Consider the following 24,242-nt stretch of genomic DNA (forward strand, 5'->3'; position numbering starts at 1 on the left):
GAAAGGAATCTATCTGTCAAGTTCCTCTCCAAATAATTGTAAGCGGCTCAGGGCATTTCTGGGTATGGCAGGCTTTTGCAGAATATGGATCCCAGAGTTTGGACTGTGGGCTAAACCCCTGTACGACTGTGTAAAAGGACAGCTTTCAGAGTAACAGCCGTGTTTTTTGTGTGTGTGTGGGGGGGGGGGGGCGGAGGGTGAAAAAACCTGGATTTGTGCTGGAAATGGCCCAACTTAATAATCACTTTAGATAAGCTATTACCAGCAGGACAGTGGGGTGGGAGGGGGTATTGTTTCATGGTCTCTGTGTATATAATGTCTACTGCAGTTTCCACGGTATGCATCCGATGAAGTGAGCTGTAGCTCACAAAAGCTCATGCTCAAATAAATTGGTTAGTTTCTAAGGTGCCACAAGTACTCCTTTTCTTTTTGTGTAAAAGGAGGGGATCATGACCCCTTCTATTGGACCCCAGAGGCTGATAGGGCATTTAAAATCCTGAAAAAAAAATTGATGGAAGCCCCAGCTCTGGACCTGCCGGATCTCTCTAAGCCGTTTCAGTTGTATGTACATGAACGAAGGGGGGTGGCCCTAGGAGTGCTCATACAGCTGTTAGGAGCATGGAGACATCCCGTGGCTTATTTTTCTAAGCAATTGGATCAGGTTGCAAAGGGTTGGCCGGCATGTTTACGGGCGGTCGCAGCTACTGCCCTAGTGCTTAAGGAAGCGGAAAAGCTAACATTGTGAGGGGTTATGCAAATCTATACTCCCCATACCATCCGAGCCTTATTGGATGCAAAGGGAGGGCTTTGGCTCACCCAGGCTCGGATTGCTCAGTACCAGGCTAAGCTGTTAGAGAACTCTGAAGTCACCCTACAGCCTTGCCCCTCCCTTTACCCAGCCACTCTCTCGCCAGAAACAGAGGAACAGAAACATGACTGTTCAGAAATCATAAATGTCCAGTACTCCAGCCGTCCGGATTTAAAGGATGTACCCCTCCCAAATGCAAATTATGAGTGGTACACTGATGGTAGCAGTACTGTAATAGATGGGCAAAGGAGGGCTGGTTATGCTGTTGTGACCCTCCATGACACTGTGGAAGCTGAAGGTTTGCCTGCTGGGACCTGTGCCCAGCTTGCCGAACTAATAGCCCTGACCAGTGCACTTAAACTGTCAAAAGGAAAGCGGGTCAACATTTTTACTGATTCAAAGTATGCTTTTGGTGTGCTGCATGCTCATGCTGGCCTATGGAAGCAAAGGGGAATGCTGACAGCCCAAGGCTCCCCAATCAAGTATGGGCCCCAAATCCTCCGGCTCCTAGAAGCTGTACAACTCCCCTCGGAAGTGGTGGTGGTACATTGTAAAGCCCATCAAAGGGAGGATCAAGATGTGGCCAGAGGTAACGCCCAGGCAGATAGAGAGGCTAAGCATGCTGCCACCCTGCCATCCCCTCAGACTGAGAACGCCCATATAAATGCCCTTATCCCATCAGTAGGGGAGCTTCCAACCCCTCAGTATTCTGCGGAGGAGAGACAGCTAACTGAAAAACTCAGTCTCCGGGAAAAGGAGGGATGGCTCCATTCCCCAGAAGGGAAGGTCCTCTTACCAAAGGGCCTGATCCGGCCAGTGCTGCAAAAACTACATCAAACCACTCATGCTGGCAGGGAAGCATTTATCCAACTAATGGGAAAATATTTTATCACTTCCGGACTCCGATCCCTGGCTGCCCAGGTACAAGCGGACTGCTTAGTCTGCCAAAAGAATAACCCCCGACAGGGACATCCTGTGCCACCAGCTGCCCTAGAACCCACTCCGGGCCCTGGACAAGTGTGGCAAATAGACTTTACTGAGTTTCCCCGGACCCAAGGGTTCAAATATCTCCTTGTTATAGTGGATCGGTTCAGCGGATGGCCAGAAGCCTTCCCATGCTGTAACTGCACTGCCAGAACAGTGGCCCTCAAGTTTGTTAAGGAGATCGTTCCTCACTTTGGACTCCCCCTGTGGATGGAATCTGACAGCGGGACACACTTCACATCAAAAATCATTCAAAGCATCTCACATGCCTTACAGATCCCCTGGAAACTCCATACACCCTGGAGACCGCAAGCCAGTGGTGTAGTGGAGCATACCAATCAGACCCTTAAACGGCATCTCTCAAAAGTGTGCCAAGAAGCCTCACTGCGATGGCCTGATGCTTTGCCCCTCGTCCTACTCCGTATCCGCGTTCTCCCAAAGGGTAGATTAGGGCTCAGTCCCTTTGAAATTATGTTTGAAAGGGCATGGCCTATGAATGGCAGCCCGGTTCTGTCAGGGGAATGGGAGTTGGGTAATGGTTTTTTGTCACAGTATATGTGTTCCCTGTCTGCTGTTCTCTTGTCTCTTCACAGGTATACCAAAGATTCCCAGCCTCTCCCCTTGGACTCTCCCGTCCCCTCCTTACAGCCCGGTGACTCTGTGCTTGTTCGCACCTGGAAAGACGAGCCTCTCCAGAAAAAGTGGAAAGGACCCTATACCGTCCTGCTGATCTCCCATACAGCAGCAAAAATTAAGGAACACAAGAACTGAATCCATCACTCTCGTCAGTACCCGCCCCCTCGTCAGCAGAACAGTGGACCGTCCAACCTGCTGACTCCTCATCTAGTGACAATCTCGGGCTAAAGCTACTGTTTAAAAGACACAAATAGCAGGCACCTTAATGCTAAAATGGGCCCACCCAGGTACTGGAGACCCTGGGTTAAAAAAACTCTGGTGGTAGTTAATTGGGTAACATTGTTATTCGTTGTATTGGTATTTCCAAATTGTGCATATCGGGAGCATAACTCCTTTGTTTCGCTTGCGCACCATGTTGCTAATTTAACAAACCAGACTAATTGCTGGGTATGTGCTCCAATTCCACTGTCCCCCCAAAACGGGAATGCCTCTTGACGTGCTGCCCCTGACCTTAGCAGAATTAGCCGCCACCAAAAAGCAAAAAAAACCAGACTCGCCATTCTGGAATAAAACCTCTTTACAGCAAGCCACCTATCAGGACCAGGAGTATTCAGTTGCAGTACTCACTGAGGAAGTGTTATGTTTACCTAAAACCAATCTAATCCCTATGGGCGTCCTGTGGGAAAAAGCTCCTGTGTTATTACACAGTGGGCTGATGGGTACTAAATAAAAACCAAAAGGGGAGGCCAGCAGTGTGGGTGTAATGGTTCCTCCCCTTTTAGGGAAACTCTTACAAATACTCTTACCACAAAAAAAAAGTTTGGAAATATAACTTGCCGTCCAGTTAATATCTCCAATGTAGCAAGCCAATGGTGGGTTTATAGTGGTCCCTATGGCGAGTGTAATTTAAACAGCACAATTAAAAATGCCCCCACTTGTACCCAATCAAAAAAAAAATAAGATGCCCCCGTAGGGGCATAAAAATTGTTTAAAAAAGCAGCCAAAGCAGCCTTAAATATCCCAGAAATCCCCTTAAAAACAGTCCTTACTGGGCCCTACAGGGTCACTATTTTATATGTGGCCGAAAGGCTTACAAGGTGCTGCCAGCCAACTGGACAGGTAGCTGTTACATAGCTCATGAAGTTCCTCATCTTTCCATAACTGCCACACTGTCCAAAGGAAAAATTAGAAATGCCTGAAACACCTCTGTTAAGTCACAAAAAAAACCCCTGCGGCGACTAACTACAGCATTGAAGGGCAATATGAAGAATCCCCTCACAACCAAAAAGCTTGTAGGGTGCTCTGTACTGGGAATAGCGCCACTGTTTACCGGGCCAGCCATGGCATGCATAGGCCGCTATACTATAAGGCTGCAAATGGTACTTGAGAAAGTGGCCTTAGAGTTAGAGGACTCGGTTAGTAATTTAGGGTCAGCAGTAAAAACATTAAATAAAAAGGTACAGCAGCTCAGGACGTTTTCCCTCCAAAACAGGCTGGCTTTGGACTATCTCTTGGCATCCCAAGAAGGGGTTTGTGCCCTCATCGGGCCCCGATCTTGTGTATATGTAAATAATAGCAGTTATGAAATCTATAAAAAGGTGGTACAGGCTGAGGCCCATGCCCGAGCCGGAGCACAGGTTGCCTATACTGCCCCCGAGAGCGATTGGTTGCAAACCTTGTTTTCAGGCTGGGGTTTGTCATCTTGGCTTGGTGGTTTATTTAGCCTGCTATTAAAAATTCTCTTTCCTGTATTGCTTGTATTACTGGTATTATGCTGTGCAGTATCATGTGTTAGGGCCCTTTTGCAAAAGTTAATAAGTCGTTCTCTTCAGGGCTATCACAAAGTGCTTATGCAAAGTCCTATTGTAAAAAAATAAATAGCCCAAGTAAAAAAACTCAAAGCCAAGGTTGTTGAGTGTTCTCAAAGGGGGGAGTTGTTGGGGACACTGGGGCATGGCCACTAGGTAACTCGAGAGGATAAAAAACCACAAGTGTCAATAAAGCCCCCTTGCACTAGGCCCAGGTGTCCTTGGCCCCCCTCCCGCCTGAAGGCACTCGCAGCAGCTCTGCGTACTAGGCCCAAGTGTCCTTGCCCCCCTATCCTGCTGGCAATAGCTCATCCAAAGTGACCATTCTTCCTACAATGTGCATGATAATCAAGGTGGGCCATTTCCAGCACAAATCCAGGTTTTCTCACACACACCCCCACCCCCATACACACACAAACTCACTCTCCTGCTGGTAATAGCTCATCCAAACTGTCAGTTTACTTTGGATGAGCTATTGCCAGCAGGATAGTGAGTTTGTGTGTGTGGTTTTTGGGAGGGGGGTGAGGGGGTGAGAGAACCTGGATTTGTGCAGGAAATGGCCCAACTTGATTATCATGCACATTGTGTAAAGAGTTGTCACTTTGGATGGGCTATCACCAGCAGGAGCGTGCATTTGTGTGGGGGGGTGGAGGGTGAGAAAACCTGGATTTGTGCTGGAAATGGCCCAACCTGATGATCACTTTAGATAAGCTATTACCAGCAGGACAGTGGGGTGGGAGGAGGTATTGTTTCATATTCTCTGTGTGTATATAAAGTCTGCTGCAGTTTCCACGGTATGCATCCGATGAAGTGAGCTGTAGCTCACGAAAGCTCATGCTCAAATAAATTGGTTAGTCTCTAAGGTGCCACAAGTCCTCCTGTTCTTTTTGTTCCACTACAGACTCCTTGTGTGATATGTACAATGGGGATAACACCACCACCCTACCTCACAGGGGTGTACAGGGATAAATACATGGAAGATTGTGAGTTGCCTAGATAATCCAGTAGTGAGGGCCAGATAAATGGGCTCAGATCTTAGGATCACATTTAAAGGACAGACCAGAGCCCCATTATCTTCAGTACTGGCACAAACAGGCACATACAAATCTGATTGCAGGCCCTATCTATCTTTAGCACATACGCCTCCCATTTCTGCAGTGTCTGGGCACCTCCCACTCTTTCAGATATGTATCCACAGCAATCTGCCCATCAGGGTCCAATGGGGCACCTGGAGTTATGGCACGCTGGGGAGGAGGGGGCTATGGCACAGGGGAGCCACTCACAAGGCCCTGCACTGCAGCCTAGGTTAAACCAGGTGCTGTAACAATCACGCAAACCAGTTAGAAGAGAGGAGAGGGAAATACACCCCTGGACAGGGGAGGGAACAGACTCGTTCATAGGCGACTAGGCACTGGCCGGCTTTCCCTTGCTGCCTCCCTCCTGCAAATAAATCGGCATGGTTGGGCCGGTCTTGTAGCTCCACCTGTCCTGCACGAGATGTTCTCTAGACTCCTGCAGCGACGCGTGGAAGAGAAACTTTCAAGGGCTCCGGGGTTCCGAACGCGTGACCATGGCAACAGAACGCTGTGCTGACTGTCTCCTTAGCAACGGACGGGCTCTGCTCCCTGCCTTGCCCCTTTGCAGGCGCTGGGAGGACGACAGCTGGGGGCCCACGGCTCCCCATTCCCTGAGCCGAGGGTCCCTGCTGGGGGCTGGGCCGCGATGGCTTTCGAACTGGAAGAATATCTGCGGGCAGCTTTCCGGGACAAGCTACTGCTGCCGTGAGTAAGATCCTCTCCCTATCTCCCCCCACTTGCAGGTGGCTGCTTGTTGTGAAGAGGTCTGCACAGCTGCACTGGGAGCCCCTCCGCTTGTGGGAGCCTGCATACGCCCATTATTATTATTTGCATAGCTAGGCCCTCTGTAGAGCTATGAAGGCACTGGCAGATCTCTGCGCAAGAAGCGTGGTAGGGGTAGGCCGCTTTTGGCTCAGGCCCTTGGGGGAGTAGTCTTCCTGCTGATACTAATAGCAGTGGTTGTCTTTATTTGGGTAGCTGGAGGGATGGCTAATTCTTGGGTTTTGTGCCAGCAAGAAAACACTTAACAGATGCTTCCTGGAATGATTCTCGGTAGCCTGTTCTAACCCTGCTTGCTGATCAGGGCTGGAATTCTGCCAGCACCCCACAGCGTCCCAAGTAGAGCTGTGCAGAGAAAGCAGATTCTGTTTTGTGTAGGATTTTAATATTACAGAATTTGGTTTCATTCCAATTCAGAACAAAAACCCCAACAGCTTTAAAATTCTCCATGAAATTGAAGTGAGCCTTGCCCCAGTGCCCCAAACTCTGGAAGCCCTGGAGACCTGGCCGTGTGGCAGGGGGCTGGGCTGTCTGGCTGCCCCGGAGATGCAGATCCTGCAAAGTCCTGAAATTTCACCTGACACTGTAGTCTGCATGGCTGGCTGCTCCAGGATGGTGAATCCTGGAAGCCTGGGCTTAGTTGGCAGGAAACCAGGCAGGTTTCTGCTGGAAGCCTGCCTGGGTGCTGTCGGTACTTTGGTGTAATCAGACTGGTTCTGCAAAACATTCCAACTTAGCCAAATCAGCAAATTCCATCCAGATATTAAATTTTTCCAGCCAACTCTCAAGATTTTGTCATGAGTCTCATGATAATTATTGTTTTCCTTAAAGCCCCAGCTCCTGGAGTCAAGTGGATATGTGATGATTTCAGCCTTCATTCTTAAAGAAAAAGTAAATTTCTAGCCCTTGTGGCTGTGGAGACCGCTTCAAATGTGACCCCAGCGCATCCTAAGGGTTCACAAAGCAGAAGGCCAATAAAAAGAACCCAAATCTAGTGTTGTTACATGACCGCATGATTTGAAAGCCGGTCTCATGATTTTTGGTGAGCCTGACTCATGCTTTTTAAACATTTTGGGGTTGGCAATATAGGGGGTGGAACCAGGGTCGGAGGAAGTGAAAATGAGGCACTGGAAGCATTCCTAGAAAGCCCTGGTGAAGCTTTGTGTTTGCTTTTCTGTGGAGTGTTGCTTCCTGCTCCTGGGGATGTGGTGAACATTTTATCTTGTACCAAAAGAGCTGCTGTCTGCACTCAGAAGGTCTGGTTCTAGAACAATTACAGCACAGGTTAGGAGTGTGTGATGATCCCATCTGCTGCCTGCATATGCTTACCTTGGCTGTACTGTGCTGTATTTTAAGCAATTTCCTAAGCCATGGCCACACTTCATATTTTACATCCATGTCAAAGCAAGGTGGGTGAGTATCACGGCCCTCGTTTTATAGCTTGGTAAACTAAGGCCCAAAGCAGCGAAGGGACTAACTTACCCCAGGTCATGCAGCAGGTTAATGGCAGAATCTACACTAGAACCTTTGTAGCCTAGTTCCCAGTCTGGTGTCCTGTCCACCCAATCACACTGCCTCTCTTGTGTGCAACATTGCCAACCTCAAGCATTCAAAAACTAGGAGTCAGGTGCGAAACTCATGCAATTATTTAAAACAAGTTTTGTGATTTTTAAGCCAATTAATGTTGGGCCCTTCCTACTTCTGGTGCCTGGATTCTCAGGCAATCTCATGACTCCAGCAGCTGGGGCTTTAATAAATATACTAAAGATAGTGAGACTTGCGGTTTCATTGCGCCTTTTGGGAACACAGCTTAGTAAAGCCCAGGTCACTTTCATGAGACCAATACTGGAATACCGCATCCAGTTCTAGTGTTCCCGTTTTAAAAAGGATGTTGGAAAACAGGAGGGGTGCAAGAGAGCCACAAAAGAGATTTGTGGCCTGGAGAAAATGCCTTAAAGCGAGAGGTTTCAAGAGCTCAATCACAAAGAAGATTGGAGGTGACTTGATTTGCGTTTAAGGACCTTTGCAAGGAGACAGGCTGAGCAGGAATCAATGGCTGGAAGCTGAAGCCAGACACATTGTTAGCAATGAGGGGGATTGCCCGTTGGAACAAGCTACCAAGGGAAGGGGTGGAATCTCCAGCTCAAGACTGGAAGCCTTTCAGGAAGATTTGCTTGAGGCAGACAAGTTACTGGATCAGGGTCAGGGTAACTGGGCAAAATTCTCTGGCCTGTGTTACACAGGAAGCCGGACTAGATGACCTAGTGATCCCTTCTAGCAAGTGAATCAACACTGCCAGTCCAAACTACAGCATGGCAGATAGCTGTGTTGTAACAAGAGCCCCCCCAAACACATCTGAGTTTACTAAAGACAAATAGACAAAGCTCAACCCCCAAACATTTCCGTAACCATATTCTTTGGGTGATACCGAGTCTTGATAAGTTTGGGTTGTTTTTTTTCCCCTCCAGTTTGGCTACATTTGTCTAGCCAATCAAGTCTCACTGAGCTGAGTCAATTCTATAGGGACTCAGGTGGGAGTGCATAGCCACCAGTTCTCTGTGCATGGGAGAAAGGAAAAACAAACAACTAGCTTCGCCTTCTAACCTGCTACCCAATCAGGGCACAACTTGTAAATGTCACTTGCTGTGATTCCCATCTCAGGCACTGAGAGCAGGCTTTTAAAACAAAAGGACACCAGGAGTGACTTGTGATTTTTAAACTCTTGCCCACCACAGCTGGGAACCCTGGTTGGGTTCATGCCACTTTATAGCACATGAAGCTGCTCCCTCTGAAATTGGTGGCAGTGGGGTGAGATTAGAAGAATCAAAGTGACAGAACTCTCCTAAACTCTGCCTGCCTGTGAAACCACCCACATTATCTTGTGGGGAGCATTGTACTAGGATCGTTCCTCTTTTGTGTGTGCGCATGTGTGCGGGAGCACTTACGTGACAGCCACTGTCTTGGCAAGTACATCAGAGATTGAAACAGGGACCTCCAGTGCTACAAGCATAAGCTGCTACATCTTCTTATCTGGGGCAGTAACAGACTCCAATCTCCTACGGATTGGACATAGGGAGAGACTTGTAACACACACTTTCATCAGGTGTAAAGCCATTAGTAATCTTGATATTTAAATTGTCATTAGGTATCAGAGTTAACACCCAGATCACAAGAACTGGAATCCGTTTACATGCCTCAGAGCTATTGTTTCAGGCTGCCTGCAGACTCAGACAGACAGCACCACATTGGTTCACATTCTTTGCCATCATAAGTGCTAGAAATTTCTTTTTTTTTTTTTTTTTAAGCAACACCATCAACTAAGTCAGTGGTTCCCAAACTTGTTCTGCCGCTTGTGCAGGGAAAGCCCCTGGCAGGCCGGGCCGGTTTGTTTACCCGGCCGAACCTGCGGACGCGGCAGGTAAACAAACCGGCCCAGCCCGCCAGGAGCTTTCCCCGCACAAGTAGTGGACCAAGTTTGGGAACCACTGAACGAAGTAACGACTCCTCTGTCTGACCTCCTTTGCTATAAATAATACCTACAAGGACTATAACTATGTAAGCAGGGCTTGCCCTGCCAGAGCACCCTTCTGTGGCTGGCCACAGTGCAACAAGCAAGTCCTTACTTGGTTTTCCCAACAGTGCCCAGTGCCAACTGAGTTGCCATCTTCTCCACCACAGATCAGACCAATGGTTACCTTCTCTGCCTGGGAAAAGAATGTTGTCCCCTTCAGAGGACAATACAAACCCTGCAGCCTGGCATAATTCAGTAGTTTCAGCCTCCAGCAGATCCCACAAAGTCAGACCATTCTCCCCCTAGAGCATAGCAAGTTAAAATGCAGCAGTTCTCCCGCCCCACTCCTCTTCCAGGGCCCCCACCTCTGGCAATTGTCTGTGCTGCTTACAACTCTCCTGCAGCCCTCAGGCCCTTGCAAGAGGGCTCCCTGTATCCTTTCACTCTCCAGTCCCTTTGCCTGCAAGTCCTACCCCTGACCATGGGAATCTCCCTCCAAAATCCAGGCTTGGCCTGCTCTGCTTGAGCTGGTTCTTCCCCTTTACCAAGGTGCTTCTGTAGGAGCCAGATACTCAGCAGGCTTTTCCTGCTCTCACCAGTTCTCTCCAGCAGCTCTCATTTGCTAGCACTCAACTACTGCTCCTTCCTGCTCCCCTCGCTGAGCTGCTGCCTGGCTCTTTAGGGAGGCCAGGTGCACTCACTCAGGGTTGCCAGGTATCTGGTTTTTGACCAGAACACCTGGTCAAAAAGGGACCCTGGCGGCTCCCGTCAGCACTGCTAAAAGTCTGGTTGGCAGCGCAGTGGGGCTAAAGCAGGCTCCCTGCCTGCCCTGGCTCTGCACAGCTCCTGGAAGCAACCAGCATGTCTGGCTCCTAGGCACAGGGGCTCTGCACGCTGCCCCCACCCCGAGTGCTGGCTCTTTAGCTCCCATTGGCTGGGAACTACAGCCAATGGGAGCTGTGGGGGCAGCGTCCGTGAGCGCAGGCGGTGCGCAGAGCCCCCTGGTCCCTCCACCTGAGAGCCAGACATGCTGCCACTTCTGGGAGCCACCTGAGGTAAGCGCCACCTGGCCGGAGCCTGCACTGCGAACTCCTCCTGCACCCCAACCCTCTACCCCAGGTCAAAACCCCCTCCCGCACCCAAACTCCCTCCCAGAGCCTGCACCCCCTCCCTCAGCCCAACCCCCTGTCTACAGCCCTGAGCCCCCTCCCGTACCCTGAACCCCTCATTTCTGGCCCCATCCTGGAGCCTGCACCCCCTCCCGCATCTCTGCCCCGCCTGGTGAAAGTGAGTGAGGGTGGGGAGAGCGAGCAACGGATGGAGGGGGGATGGAATGAGTGGGGGTGGGGCCTTGGCGAAAAGGTGGGGCAAGGGTGTTTGGGTTTTTTCTGCCATTAGAAAGTTGGCAGCCCTGCACTCGGGCCCTTGCTGGAGGTGAACTGGACCTATTCCTTCTTAAAGGGCCAGTCACCCTGTGACAGTTGGAAGAGATTTGAGAAAAGAGCTCTCCCCTTTTTTGGTTTCATTTTGTTGCTTTGGGCCCAGTCGAGCTTGCTGTTGCCCTGCACATTCGTTAAGGAGTCACTTTTCCCTGTCATTTCTCGAACAGGAACATGGGGGAGAAAAAATTTAGTTTAAAACAAATTGGAAACCTGTGATTGTAAAACCACAATCTCTTTCTGGGCACCTGGCAAGCTCTGGATTAGAAACCACTTTCAGCTCGTCCTCTGGGATAGATCGGGGTGGAACTGGGGAAAAAACTAGTACTCAAGTCATGGCTCTATGTTCCCCCAAGGCCAGCCCTGAAATTAGCGAGGTTGCTTGCTGACTGTGCATCTCTTGACATGAAAGCGTTACATTTGAAGCACAGGGTAGTGGCCACTGAGGAGAACTGTTTCAGAGGAACAGCCGTGTTAGTCTGTATTCGCAAAAAGAAAAGGAAAAGGAGGACTTGTGGCACCTTAGAGACTAACCAATTTATTTGAGCATGAGCTTTCGTGAGCTACATCCGATGAAGTGAGCTGTGGCTCACAAAAGCTCACGCTCAAATAAATTGGTTAGTCTCTAAGGTGCCACAAGTCCTCCTGTTCCTTTTCTTTTTGAGGAGAACTGCTGGCTTGTGGAGCAGCAGGGGCCCAGCTCACGTCAGGGGGCCCAAGTAAACATGTGGCTTTTGCAGTAAAAACAAGTGTGGGGCCCTTGCATCTCAGTAGTTCCGTACCCTGTCCGGCGTACCTTTTTCGGCATCCTGGATGCCACTGATGGCAATGGAGGCTGAAGAGGAGTTAGCAGAGTTCCACTAGGGCCAGGTGAGAACTGCCACTCTCCCATTTGTTCCTCCCCTGCAGGAAAATGCCTGAAAGAGAAGACGACTACCTGACCCCTGCCACCCGCCTGCTGGAGAAGAGGAGGGAGCTGGCAGAGGTGGAACAAGCCCTGTTGGCACAGAAAGAGGTAAATACAGCTGCACGGGGCCTTGCCGGGGCTGTGCCTGTTAACTTGAGATTCATGATTCCTAAATGGTGGGGTCCCCGAATGGGCGAGGGGTTGTGGGGGCATCAGAGCCTCGAAAGAGGTTGAGAATGGAAAGCAAGTCCTTGCTGTTTTCATGTCACTGGGGCTGCATGATGGGGAGTGGCTGATCACTTCCTGAGGGCTCAAGGGCAGGAGGGGAGAGGCACAATGCAATCAATGGAGAATACTCCTGCTTTAAAGACACTCAACATCACTGGGCTGGAGCTGGTTGGAAAAATGCTCCCCCCCCCCCCCCGGGAAAATTTAAATTGTTCAGGGAAAATTCAAGTAACCAAAAGATTTTGGCCCAAATCTGAAAAGTTTAGCAGCAACAAATGGTGCTGCAGTTTGTAAAGCATTACGGGTTACTTTGGTGTACTAGTGTTGATTATAATAAACATGATTTTGCCCAGCATTAATTGGCCTATTAATCTGATAAGCCACGCTGTGGCTAAGTAGGTACCTAGCGAGAGAGAGGGAGAACAGTACAAAACACCTTAGCGATGTAATAATAGTTACAGAATTAAACAGCAGAGAACAATAAAATGGTACATTTAGAGAGAGATATTTAGTGTGATGGCTGAGCAGTGGCAGGGGAGAGGGACTAAGCGATGGGCAAGGGGAAGAAGCTTTTAGATGAGATCTGAAGAGTGGGCAAGTCAGTTAATGAGACGGCAGCTGCTGCAGAGGAGAAGGCCCCTGCACCAGCAGTGGCCATCACTGGATCCTCCGTATTAGATCAAGTGTGTCAGTAAATGTGTTGGATGGAACCTAGGATGTTTTAACAAGGGTTTGTCCTGACTCATAGTGGCCCCTCACTCTGTCCCCAGGCTCCCCACCCTCCGTACTCCCATACATGCTCTGTGCTGCAGGCCAGATATTCCTGCATAGACAAAAAAGGTGTGTATTTTGTTCTGTGACTGTACAGCACCTAGCAGTGGGGTCCTGGTCTGCTAGGCATTACCACAATACAAATAAAATGTTACTAATAATGGCCCAGATCCTCAAAAGTATTTAGGTGCCTAATTCCCATGGAAGCCCCCAGTCTAGCAGGCATTGCAGCTTGATATTCAGCTCCACTGTGACTACTATGGCTGAGCCCAAGGGACAGTGACGATGGTGGTGCACCGGTATACCCATGCAGCACTGATAACGCTGGCCAGTCCTTTGGACATGGAGCCACAGGGGGATTAAGACGAAACAGGGACTAGATCCACCAGAATGCCAGGGAGGGCTTTGCACAGAGCATTTAGTCAGCACTCTACTCCTTGTTCTGTGTAACTGCTGCCACTTCGGCTGATAGCAAGGCAGGAACCTGGGACCTTCAGTGTTAAAAGCATGATTTTCTGCTGCTTGCGCTAAAGGGCTAACTCCCTCAATTGGTAGCACTAGTAGGCTTGTATCCTTATATGTGGACAAGCCATCAGAAGGAGACTGTAAGACCCACATTCTGGCAGCATGTTACCCTAGAACACTCGGCAATAGGCAGACCTGCTGCTGCTCTGGCACTGCAGGGGATGCAGCCTTGAAGGCCTCTCTTCCCAGTCACTGAGCCCCCTCACCCAAGCCCAGGTGCTCTGTGGGCCCTTGCCCCCCTGCTGGTGAAGACTCAGGAAGGATTGCTTGGGCTGGCCCCACCCCTTGACTGGCCTTGTCCTGTCCTCCTGCAGGAGTTCCAGATGAAGATGGAGAGCCTGCAGCAGCGCCGCAAGGAGCTGCAACACAAGGAGGGGCAGCTCAAGGAGGCCATCTTCAAATTTGACAAGTTCCTGAAGGTACAAGACCCACATGGACATCCCGGGGCTGGGAGGAAAGCCTGCTTGCTGGGGTGGGGATGGACTGTACTCAGAAGGTATTGAATCCTAGAATATCAGGGTTGGAAGGGACTTCAGGAGGTCATCTATTCCAACCCCCTGCTCCAAGCAGGACCATCCCCAACTCCCCAGATCCCTAAATGGCCCCCTCAAGGATTGAACTCAGAACCCTGGGTTTAGCAGACCAATGCTCAAACCACTGAGCTAAGGTGCCTGGTCAGTAATTCCCCGAGTTGTCCTTATTCCCCTTTTTATAGCTAGGCCCTAGACTTGCCCTTTCCAGTCGTCTGGAATCTCTCTCCCGTTTGCCATGGCTTTTCAAAGACAATTGCTAGTGGCTCAGATATCTCCTCAGTCAGCTCCTTGAGTGTTCAAGTCGCTAGGGCCTGATGAAATCCATCTAACTTGTCTCCGTAATTTTTAACTTGTTCTTTCCCTATTTTAGCCTCTGATCCTACCTTGTTTTCACGGGCGTTCATGATGTCAGACGTCCAGTTGCTAGAAACCTGTTTGAAAGCAAACAAACAGAGCCGTTGCACACGTCTGCCATTTCCCCATTTCCCTCATCATCCAAGTCCCTCAGCACATCCAGGCACCACTATTGACCTCAGCCACAGAGTCCTGCAGCTACAAGGATCCTGTCTGGGCTCCACTCTCAGCCACACATTTTGGTTTTAGACTCTAGGTGCATTTGGATCCAGGGTTCTGGTTCTGACCATTTCTGGTTCCCCAACATGCACACAGACAGTGTAACTTATCAGTGGGGACTGAATCAGGGACCTAAAGCCGAAGCTTCAACAGCTTGAGCTAAAGGAGCAGCTTCTCCAGCAAGGTGTCAGTAGAAGGTTGTTACCCGCATAGCAGCAGCCCCTGCTCGAACAGAACCCTGTGGCAGCAGTGCTGCACATCAAGCATGCGGGCTCAGTGTGGTGGGGAGCTTGCCTTTTGGCATTACCTGGTTCCCTGTGTTGTGGGTGGCAGGACAATGACTCCAAGCGGAGCCGGGCACTGCAAAAGGTGAGTGAGCAGCGGGAGCAGGTGGTGCAGAAGGTCGTGGAGGCCAGGCAGTTGCGCCAGGAGATCGCCCGGCTGCTCGTGGAGAGGGACAGGCTGCAGAGGCACCTGGAAGCCCATGCCATCTTCCGGAGCTATCTCCAGGGAGTGTTGGAGAAGACGGAGCAGGTGAGGGGGGACTCTGCAGGGAGCTGCTGGGGGGGAGGGTCAGGGGCAGGAGCGGGGGCACTACCCCTGTCTCCAGATGCCCCCATGCCAACTTCCCCACTCCCCATTTTTTACCTGATCCCCTCCCCAGCTCTGCACTACCCCCTTCCCAGCTACTGACCTTCCCTGTGCTGAAAAGCACTCTGAGACCCCCTGCAAGTGCTCAGTCCCTCCAACTGCCGAAGTCCCCGGGTTCCTGTGCCACCCCCCCTGCCCTGTCCCACGGCTGTTACCGAGCCACCCTGACCTCCGGTGCCAGCAACAAGTGACCCGAGTCCTGCTTCCGGCCCACAGCACCCATCACCCACAACCTTCCCCCACTGCCCTGTGTTCCCTCATGGCCGCGGCACCCCCCCACTGCCCCCGCCCCCTCACAGCTGCAGCACCCGTCGCCCATAACTACCCCTCATGGCCGCGGCACCCATCACCCCCAACTGCCTCGCACCCCCTGACAGCCACAGCACCCCCCCCCCCAACTGTCCTGCATCTTCTCAAGGCCGCAGCCCCCGTAACCCCCAACTGCCCGGCGCCCTCTCACAGCCGTGTCAAACGCCCCCTTCCCAACTGCCCGGCGCCCTCTCACAGCCGTGTCAAACGCCCCCTTCCCAACTGCCCGGCGCCCTCTCACAGCAACGGCACCCATCACCCCCACTTCCCACGCCCCCTGTGTCCCCGCATGGCCACACCCGTCACACACAACAGCACCTCACGGCTGCAGTACCGCCCCACAACTGCCCCGTGCCCCCTCACAGCAGCAGCCCCCCACCACACAAGGGTGCCATGCCTCCTCAAGGACAAAGTACCTTCCCCCACAGCTGCCCCGCACCCCCTCATGGCCACAGCACCTGTCACCCATAACTGCCCCTCACGGCCACGGCACCTATCACGCCCAACTGCATCTCGCCCCCTGATAGCCACAGCACTCCCCCTCACGGCCGCAGCCCCCGTTACCCCCCAACTGCCCTGCCCCCCCCCACGGCCGCATCACATGCTGCCCCCCCCCATGGCAACAGCACCCATCGCCCCCAACTTCCCCATGCCTCCTCCAGCACAGAACCCTCCAGGCCACGGCCCCAGCCCCCCCCCCCCAGCACTGCCCCGCCCCTCCAGTCACACAGCTGCAGCATCTGTCACCACAACTGCCCCGGTCCTCCCAGCCAGAGCAGCCTCCCCGCCCCCGCCAAGTGCTCTGACCCCACCCCCCCGATGCGCTTGGGGAGGTTTGTAGCCTGAAACTGGTGGTGCTGAAACAAGCTAACCCTGCCCCCCACACCCTGCCCCTTTGTGGGTGAGGAGGTGGCCTCCCCTGGGCTGAGAGGTGCCCTGCTCCACCTGCAGCGCCGGCCGCTCTGGGAAGCCGCTAGGCCCCTCGGGCTTGTCCCAGCCACCCAGTAACCTTGTCCGTGGGGAGGGGGCCCTGTGCAAGGAGTACGGTGGGAGGCGGCTGGTTCTGGCTCGGACCCCAGTGACCCATGGTGACTTGGACACTCCACCCAAAGCTGCCGGAGCCAGGTGCGCAGGGGATGCTAGTGCACCAGAGACCTTGAGGCAGGGGTTGTGGGGGAGGGGGCAGGCAGGAAACAAAGGATCACAGGGTGCGGGATGTCCCTGACCTGAAGTAGAGATGCACTCGGGGTAACAGGACAGCCCTGCTCATTCAAATCCAGCGTAACCCCTCTCTTACGCCACCTGTGAAAGGGACTTAGTTCCCAGGCTGCAGGCCTGCTCCTCTGTGCTGAATGAGCACCCCTAACCCTCTGCCTCCCCCGTTGTCCCTTCCTCCCCCGCCGTCCCCTCCCCGGGCAGTTTCAGGAAACCCAGGCTCTGATCGACCGCTTTAGGACGCTGACCGCCACCAACGTGGCACTGGTGCAGCAGGACCTGGGGAGCCGGGAGGCGCTGGCGGAGAAGCGTGCCCAGCTCCAGCAGTTCCTGGAGCAGAGCAACAACGAGATCATGCAGCTCAACAACCAGCTGGCCATGCTGCAGGCCCAGCGGGAGGAGGCCCGGGCCAAGGTGCACCAGTGGGTAAGGGGGGAGACTAGCCCTCCAGCATGCCGGGGAAGAGGGGTGGGAGACTGTTAGGATACTCCACTGGCCCTATGAAACTGGGGCATGGGGCAGTTCCCTAGAGGCTCCTTCAGCCTTGTGGGGCAGGGATGTGTGGCCAAGTCCCAGGGCTCTCTCAGCCCCTAGCAGTGGCCCCAGTGACTCTCCCACACCACTTCCGTAATGGGCCCTGCTGCCTGAAAGCCCCCACCCACCCGCAGTGACCTACCCTGAACTGGAAGGGGTATTGGCCGCATTCCTGCTCTTCTGTCCCTCCCCAGCTGGGCCCTCGCTCTCTGCCAGCATGGCGGGGCTGGCAGTCCATTCAGAATGGCTCCTGCCCTCCCCCTCGCTTTCCCTAAAGAGAACAGGTGTGAACTCTGGAGGGGCTGAGTGAGCTGGGCCTGGTTCCTGCTGGAATGGTGCCAGCCTCTCCCACACAGCATGCTGGTGCCTCCTGCTCCAGTGAGCAGGCTAGAGAATAGGGTGGCTGGTGCCATAGCCCCTGCGAGCAGGGTGCTGAGGGAGGGAAGCGGGTGCAGCAGGTGGGGAGCAAACACTGCTAGGGCTAGGATCAGACCGACTTGGTGTGTCTATAACACACCAGTGCTTCCGCTTGGGCCAGGCACTAGCCTGCAGGATGCAACATCCACCAAACCCATTTTCCTCCCTCAGGAGTCTTGGTGGAGGGATGGGGCCCAGTGCATATCAGGCTCTGTCATGCCAGCATCGAGAACATCATCTGGGCAGGCTCTGTCTGTGGACCCCCTCAAGGGACAAACAGGGAGTCTGTGAGCTGAGGTGGCTCCTTGTTGCTCACTGGACAAGGCATGGGGGTGGGTCTTCATTGCTCACCAGGCATGGCTCTGTGGGCTGCACCAGAATGAGGTCACTGCAGGAATTAGCACTTGTGCCCCTCTGTGAGGATTTGAACTCAGGACTGCCAGAGTGCAGAGTAGGAACGTGTGCATGCCCCCAGCTGGAGGCTGCTCTGTCTCACAGCTGATGCCATGGGGCTATGTGGTGGGTGCTGCTGCAGGGTGCCATGCCCACAGGACTGGAAGTGCAAGTGTACAGCTGGGCTCAGCCAGGTAGGAGCCAGGTTGCTGGGGTTCTCCTCTTAACTCTGCTGCTGGTGTGCAGCCTGATCCTGAGCACGCTGTCCCCTCCCACCCTGCACAAAGTGGGGATAATCCATCCCTACCTCCCAGGGCCGGGCCGAGGCTTAGTTCACAGATAGGGACGTTGCCAAGGGGAATCAAGGCAGGAGCCTCCTGGTCAGAGGAACACGAGGCAGCATCGGTTGGGGTGGAGCAACTGATCGAAGACTCTGCTGTGGGAGGGGGCGTCATCTGTCCCTGAGGCAGGGACAACTATCACTGGGCTCTGTGGGCTTAACCCAGTTGTGGTGCATGGAAATTGCTGGCTGGGTATCGCTGCTCTAGCGAGGGTGCTGAGAGCCCTCCAGGACTGGTCTCCTCCTGTGGCGTAGGGAAGATGCGCTGCGTGGCTGGGGCAGGCGGTTTGGGGAATGCAGAGTGGGAGGTGGGATGCAGTGCCTGTGTCAAGGCATCCCATAACCCTCTGCTCCAATCTCAATGCAGGAGTCCAAGTGGACTGAGATCCAGAACACAGCCACCAAGAAGACCCTACAACTGGGGCAGATCAAGATGGCTGCCCTCAACCTCTTCCAGCTGGCGACTAAGCAAATGAAGCTGCAGGTGGACGTCCCCCTGGAGGACACGGAAACCCAGCTCGGCACGGTCAGAGATGCAGCCGCCTGCCCCCTCTTCTTCACGGCATTTGGCTTTCCCCAGCCCTGTGCTCTGGAGGCTAGAGAAAAGCCTACAGCCAATGCTGCTGATCCTCCTGTACAGCACCTCCCCCTGGGAGAGGCTGGGACTGGAGTAGCCAGTTCTCGTGTCCTGCTCCCTCCAGTGCCCCTCCTGGGACAGGCCAGGCCTAGAGTAGCTGTGAGCTCCTCTGTACCCCAGGCTACGACAGGGAGTGGGCCCTACTATTTGCTACAGCAGCCCCTGCTGGGATTTCTCTTTTGAAGGCTTGTGTTTTCAGGACATCACTGGCTGGATCCAGGTAAAGTTCCTTTCCAAAGCAACTGCGCTCTGTCTCCACCAGGTGCAGCTCTGCATGCTCGACCTGGCTGACATCCTTGCTGACCTCCGCAAAGGGGCACCTGCCGTACAGCCCTCGCCCGCTGCTGCCAGCTAAGCCACTCAGCCTCCTCCCAGCTGCGCCACCTCCACCGTGAGTTTTTGCTGAGGCTGGCTTTGGGCAGCCCTGATTTCCACCCTCTTCCCCCACCTGCCTGAATGCAGCTTGCACTTTGTGTTACAAAATCAGGCATGCGACTTATTGCTGTTTTCCAGGGGGCTAAGCCTCATTATATCACTGACTCACCATCCTCTAAATCGGAGGTGGGCAAACTACGGCCCGCGAGCCGCATCTGGCCCGCGGGACTGTCTTACCCAGCCCCTGAGCTCCAGGCCGGGGAGGCTCGCCCCCGGCCCCTCCTCTGCAGCCACGCTGCCAGCACTCTGGCCCAACCACCTCCCAGGCTTTCCAATAAGCCAGTCCTGCTGCTCTGAGCAGCATGGTAAGGGGACAGGGAGCAGGGGGCTTGGATAAGGGTCAGGAGGTCCCAGGGGCAGTTGGATGGGGCAGCGGTTCAGGGCGGGGGCAGTCAGGGACAGGGGTCCCAGGAGGGGGCAGTCAGGGGTAAGGAGTATGGGGGGGTTGGATGGGTCAGGGGCTCTGGGAGTGTGTGGATAGGGAGCAGGGCAGCATACTGTTTCGCAACCTCAATGTGGCCCTCGGACCAAAAAGTTTACCTCTCCCCCCTGCCCCCTTTCTAAACCACCTACAGCTTCTGCCCCAAAGGAGTTTACCCTGCATTGGCTCAGAAAGCACCAGCCTAGCAGCCTTATCTAGGCAGGAATGAATTCAGCATTTCCCCGCCTACACCTCTCACTTTATGCAAAGATCACAGACACACTTGTCAATCTGCCCAGAGACCCACAAAGTCAGTGTGAGAAGGGGGAGGGCAGGCACTGTGGGGCAGGCACTGTGGACCAGACCCCTCCCCTACCCCCACAGTACATGTCCTACAAATTACCCACTGAATATCTCAAAAAGAAAAGGAGTACTTGTGGCACCTTAGAGACTAACCAATTTATTTGAGCATGAGCTTTCGTGAGCTACAGCTCACTTCATCAGATGTATACCGTGGAAACTGCAGCAGACTTTATATACACACAGAGAATATGAAACAATACCTCCTCCCACCCCACTGTCCTGCTGGTAATAGCTTATCTAAAGTGATCAACAGGTGGGCAAATCCCACCTGTTGATCACTTTAGATAAGCTATTACCAGCAGGACAGTGGGGTGGGAGGAGGTATTGTTTCATATTCTCTGTGTGTATATAAAGTCTGCTGCAGTTTCCACGGTATACATCTGATGAAGTGAGCTGTAGCTCACGAAAGCTCATGCTCAAATAAATTGGTTAGTCTCTAAGGTGCCACAAGTACTCCTTTTCTTTTTGCGAATACAGACTAACACGGCTGTTCCTCTGAAACCACTGAATATCTGTGACCCTGCTTTTTACTGGGGGAGGTGCCACTCCCACAGCTGCTCTTTCCAGCCTGACACAGTGGGCAGGGAGATGCTGGGGGGTCATGTCTGAAATTAACAAACCCACCCCACTGACCATAGTGGCTGGGGTCACAGGGGCTGACTGGGCCATGGCTCCTGAATTCCCCCTGTGTTTGAAGGCACCTGCTGGAGTCAGACCTGCTCAACCATGGCTGGGAGATGCAAGCTCCTGTTGCCACTGGCCTGGAAGGGACCTGGGTCATGGAGTCCAGGCCCTGCTAGTGCAGTAGCCCCTTCCCATTAGCCTATTTGCAAACTTCCAGAGTGCCAGCCCCAAATCAGTCTGGTCGTTTGACCCACCCCGCTCCTATGGGGGGGGGGGGGGCTGGTGCAGAACTGAGGGGTAGAAACCATTGTCTCATTCCGGCCCCTACCCTGCACCGAGCACTGGGCCCGGGCTGCAGCTGTGTTGGCACCAGCCAGGCTGTGACTGAGCCCCCCCGGCCAGCATTCCTAGCCTGGCGCTAGTGAAACGGGGGGAGGTTCCACTGTGGACAGCTTGCATTAGAAAAACAACTCAACCATGCTTGTGAGCCGTGTGATGGCCATCAGCCCAGCGATTGAACTGGAACCCTCGAGCTGAACACAGGAGCCGCTCCACCTTGAGCTAATGGGCCAAAGGGCCCAAGCTGGAGCTGTAAGATTCATATCTGCTTTGGCTCAGGCCCACAGAGCTGATGCAGCCTGACCCCTGTTCTACCCCTCATGTGGTTCCTACCTGTGGAGCAATAACCATGTTTGTAAATCTGGTACTAAAGTCTGGGTCTTTAATCCTAGTTCTTTGCACATTGGCAAAAAGAAACCATGCTGGAACACGATCCTATCCCAGCCCTGTTTAAGCCTTGTTTGTATGGCAGAAAGGGCCTACGCCAGGTGGGCTCTCACAGCAACGGGAAGGCAAAGCTGGCTGCAGCGTCCCCTGCACTACAGCATCCATTTGTCTTCTCTGTTCCAGGCTCCATGGCAGCTGGACCAGGGCTTTGTGCTAACCACCACCAGACTTTTGTCAGAGCAGCTTCCTCTCCTGCTGCCCCATGGAATCACCGCACCCGCAGCCTTTGCATGTGCTATGGTCACTCTACAGACACGACACCCCTAAGCCAAATGGACAGCCCCAACCGTCAGGACTTTGCTGCCTGGGGGAAGGCTCCTGAAGTGCCTCGGACAGAAGTCTTGGTGATCTTCAGGTATTTCCAGCTATCAACTCTACCTACTGATACACCATTAACCCTGAGGTCTGGAGTCTTCCAACCTTCTTCTGTAACATCAGGACCTATGTAGAATGCGCAGCCACTTTGGGGTAAATACGTTGCTCCATCCTTGAGCAATGCATGGATTAAAGCAGCAACTGCCTGACCCAGTTTAAAACACTTCATCACCTCCTTGATTTAGTTAAACAAGGTTCCAAAATCCAAACTGACTGTGTGCATTCACAACAGCTGGGCCCATCAAACTAGCCTGGCTCAGTTTCTCCAGGCAGATGTCCCCTTAGGCTGTTGTCTGCATTGCACACACAGCAGGGAGGTTGAAAGACAATAGAAGAAATCATTTATTGGAGTAAAAAAAGTGTGGGCCATTATTTACATTTACTTTTGATACAAAGCTTAGTTCAATTTAGGCTGAAAAAACAGTAAGGCCCCTTTTTAAAAGCAAGTCAAACGGCTCAATTTCCCCCCTTTGCATACTGCCACGCAGCCCTGAGCAGGAGAGACCATCTGAGGGGACCCAGGAAGCATTTAAAGTCTAAAGCAAGCAAAGTTTCCTCACTGCAGGCAGCTGGCTCAGGGCCTGCACATGCTGCCTCTTGCCATCTGCACTGTTACAGGTGACACTGGATTGCAGAAGTATCTTTAACTGTCCGAGTTTGTACTGGCCAGGGCGTGGCTGCCCATTGCCCGGGGGGGGGATGGATAGCTCAGTGGTTTCAGCATTGGCCTGCTAAAGCCAGGGTTGTGAGTTCAATCCTTGAGGCGGACATCTAGGGCAAAAATGGGGGATTGGGCCTGCTTTGAGCAGAGGGTTGGACTAGATGACCTCCTGAGGTCCCTTCCAACCCTGATATTCTATGATTGCACATTTATTCATTTTCCTTTGGGGACATCCCTCCATCTTTTTATGTGCCAAGAGCAGAAGACCTTGCACAGATGGTATTGTCAGAGGAGGAAAGCACATGTGGAGGTTCTCAACAACAGTTTTGGGGGCTCTTTATCAGAAAATCCACCTTTTAATCATCTCTATCTAGCACTGGCTCTTCATTCTGGGAGCGCCGCCTCCCACACAACTGACATAGTTGGGAGGGGATGGTGTGTGACAGGCAACAGGGAGCTGAGGACACTTACTGCTCCCCCCAGTGGGCACATAGCTGAAGAGGCAGGAGAGTAGCCCCAGCTGTGTAAGTGTAGAACTGATCAATGCAACATTGTAACTTCAGCTCACTGTTTACCATTCCTTACACTTGTCCATATTGTAACTCAAACTCCACGTTAAAATGTTCACTTGTTTTTGCAAAACCCTGCTGTAATCTTATGAGTTTAGATGTGTGAATGAGGTATGTATGGATGATGGAATCAACCTCCCAGCCCATCCTGATAAAATAAAGTGTAAACACCCAATGGCTGAAGATGCAGACAACAGCCCTGACAAAGTACGAAGAGTCCACCCTCAAAAGAAAAGAACAAAAGTACAATTGAGGAAACTTCAAAACCAGGTCCTAGGCTGAAAGTCAAGTCTGCAATTGACAGGTGATCAATCACACCGAACCCAGAGGCAGCTTGACACAGCAAGACCTATAGACTGGATTCAAACTAAAGCCTACAAAAAGGATGGATGAGCTGGAAGACTTTGGAGGGTAACATTCTGCTGCCAACACAGAAGGGCATTGGTACATGCCCAACAGAGCCCCAGCCCTTCTTTGTGCCCAGCTTTCCTGGCCAGTTAGCTGCCACAAACTCAAGCTACATTCAGAACTGGTAACTATACAACAGCTGCAGAACATTTGTGTGTACACAGATAGGTACTAGATATTAGTTATTGGTCATAAATCCAATTGTGTTATAATAAACGTGACATCTTGTCCCCTGAAACAAACCTGTGTGGTTTTATCTGTATAACATAAGGAGCTAAGCCCTGAGACTAAGGATCTGGCTGGCTCGAGGCAGAGAAATGGAATTACCAGGGGATACAGCTGGACAGCAATGATCAGACAGCGCAAAGGATTGGGACTCAGACTGGCTTTAGTCCTGGCTCTGCCATTGGCCTGCTGGGTGACTTTGGGCAAGTCACCCCCTGTGCCTCAGTTTCCCCATCTGTAAAATGGGAACAATACTGACCTCCTTTGCAATGTGCTCTGAGACCTATAGCTTGTATTACA

General features: G+C 52.5%; 1 protein-coding gene across 2 annotated transcripts; it reads left to right on the top strand.

The window, feature by feature from the left end:
- The first annotated feature begins 5,487 nt into the window (after positions 1-5,487).
- CFAP73 (cilia and flagella associated protein 73) lies at positions 5,488-23,959 on the top strand. 2 transcript variants are annotated; one of them, XM_075120168.1, is made up of 8 exons: positions 5,488-6,017; positions 11,952-12,057; positions 13,788-13,892; positions 14,913-15,113; positions 16,959-17,168; positions 18,806-18,964; positions 19,338-19,466; positions 21,828-23,959. In XM_075120168.1, the coding sequence occupies exons 1-7, from the start codon at positions 5,959-5,961 to the stop codon at positions 19,428-19,430; spliced, it is 933 nt and encodes a 310-aa protein (XP_074976269.1). In that variant the 5' UTR covers positions 5,488-5,958; the 3' UTR covers positions 19,431-19,466; positions 21,828-23,959. The 2 variants fall into 2 exon arrangements, with proteins under 2 accessions (XP_074976269.1, XP_048678233.2); XM_048822276.2 differs by having other exon boundaries at positions 5,490-6,017; positions 16,959-17,180.
- Positions 23,960-24,242: the final 283 nt, after the last annotated feature.

Source organism: Caretta caretta, chromosome 15, assembly GCF_965140235.1.
Source record: "Caretta caretta isolate rCarCar2 chromosome 15, rCarCar1.hap1, whole genome shotgun sequence".
Classification (NCBI taxonomy): Eukaryota; Metazoa; Chordata; order Testudines; family Cheloniidae; genus Caretta; species Caretta caretta.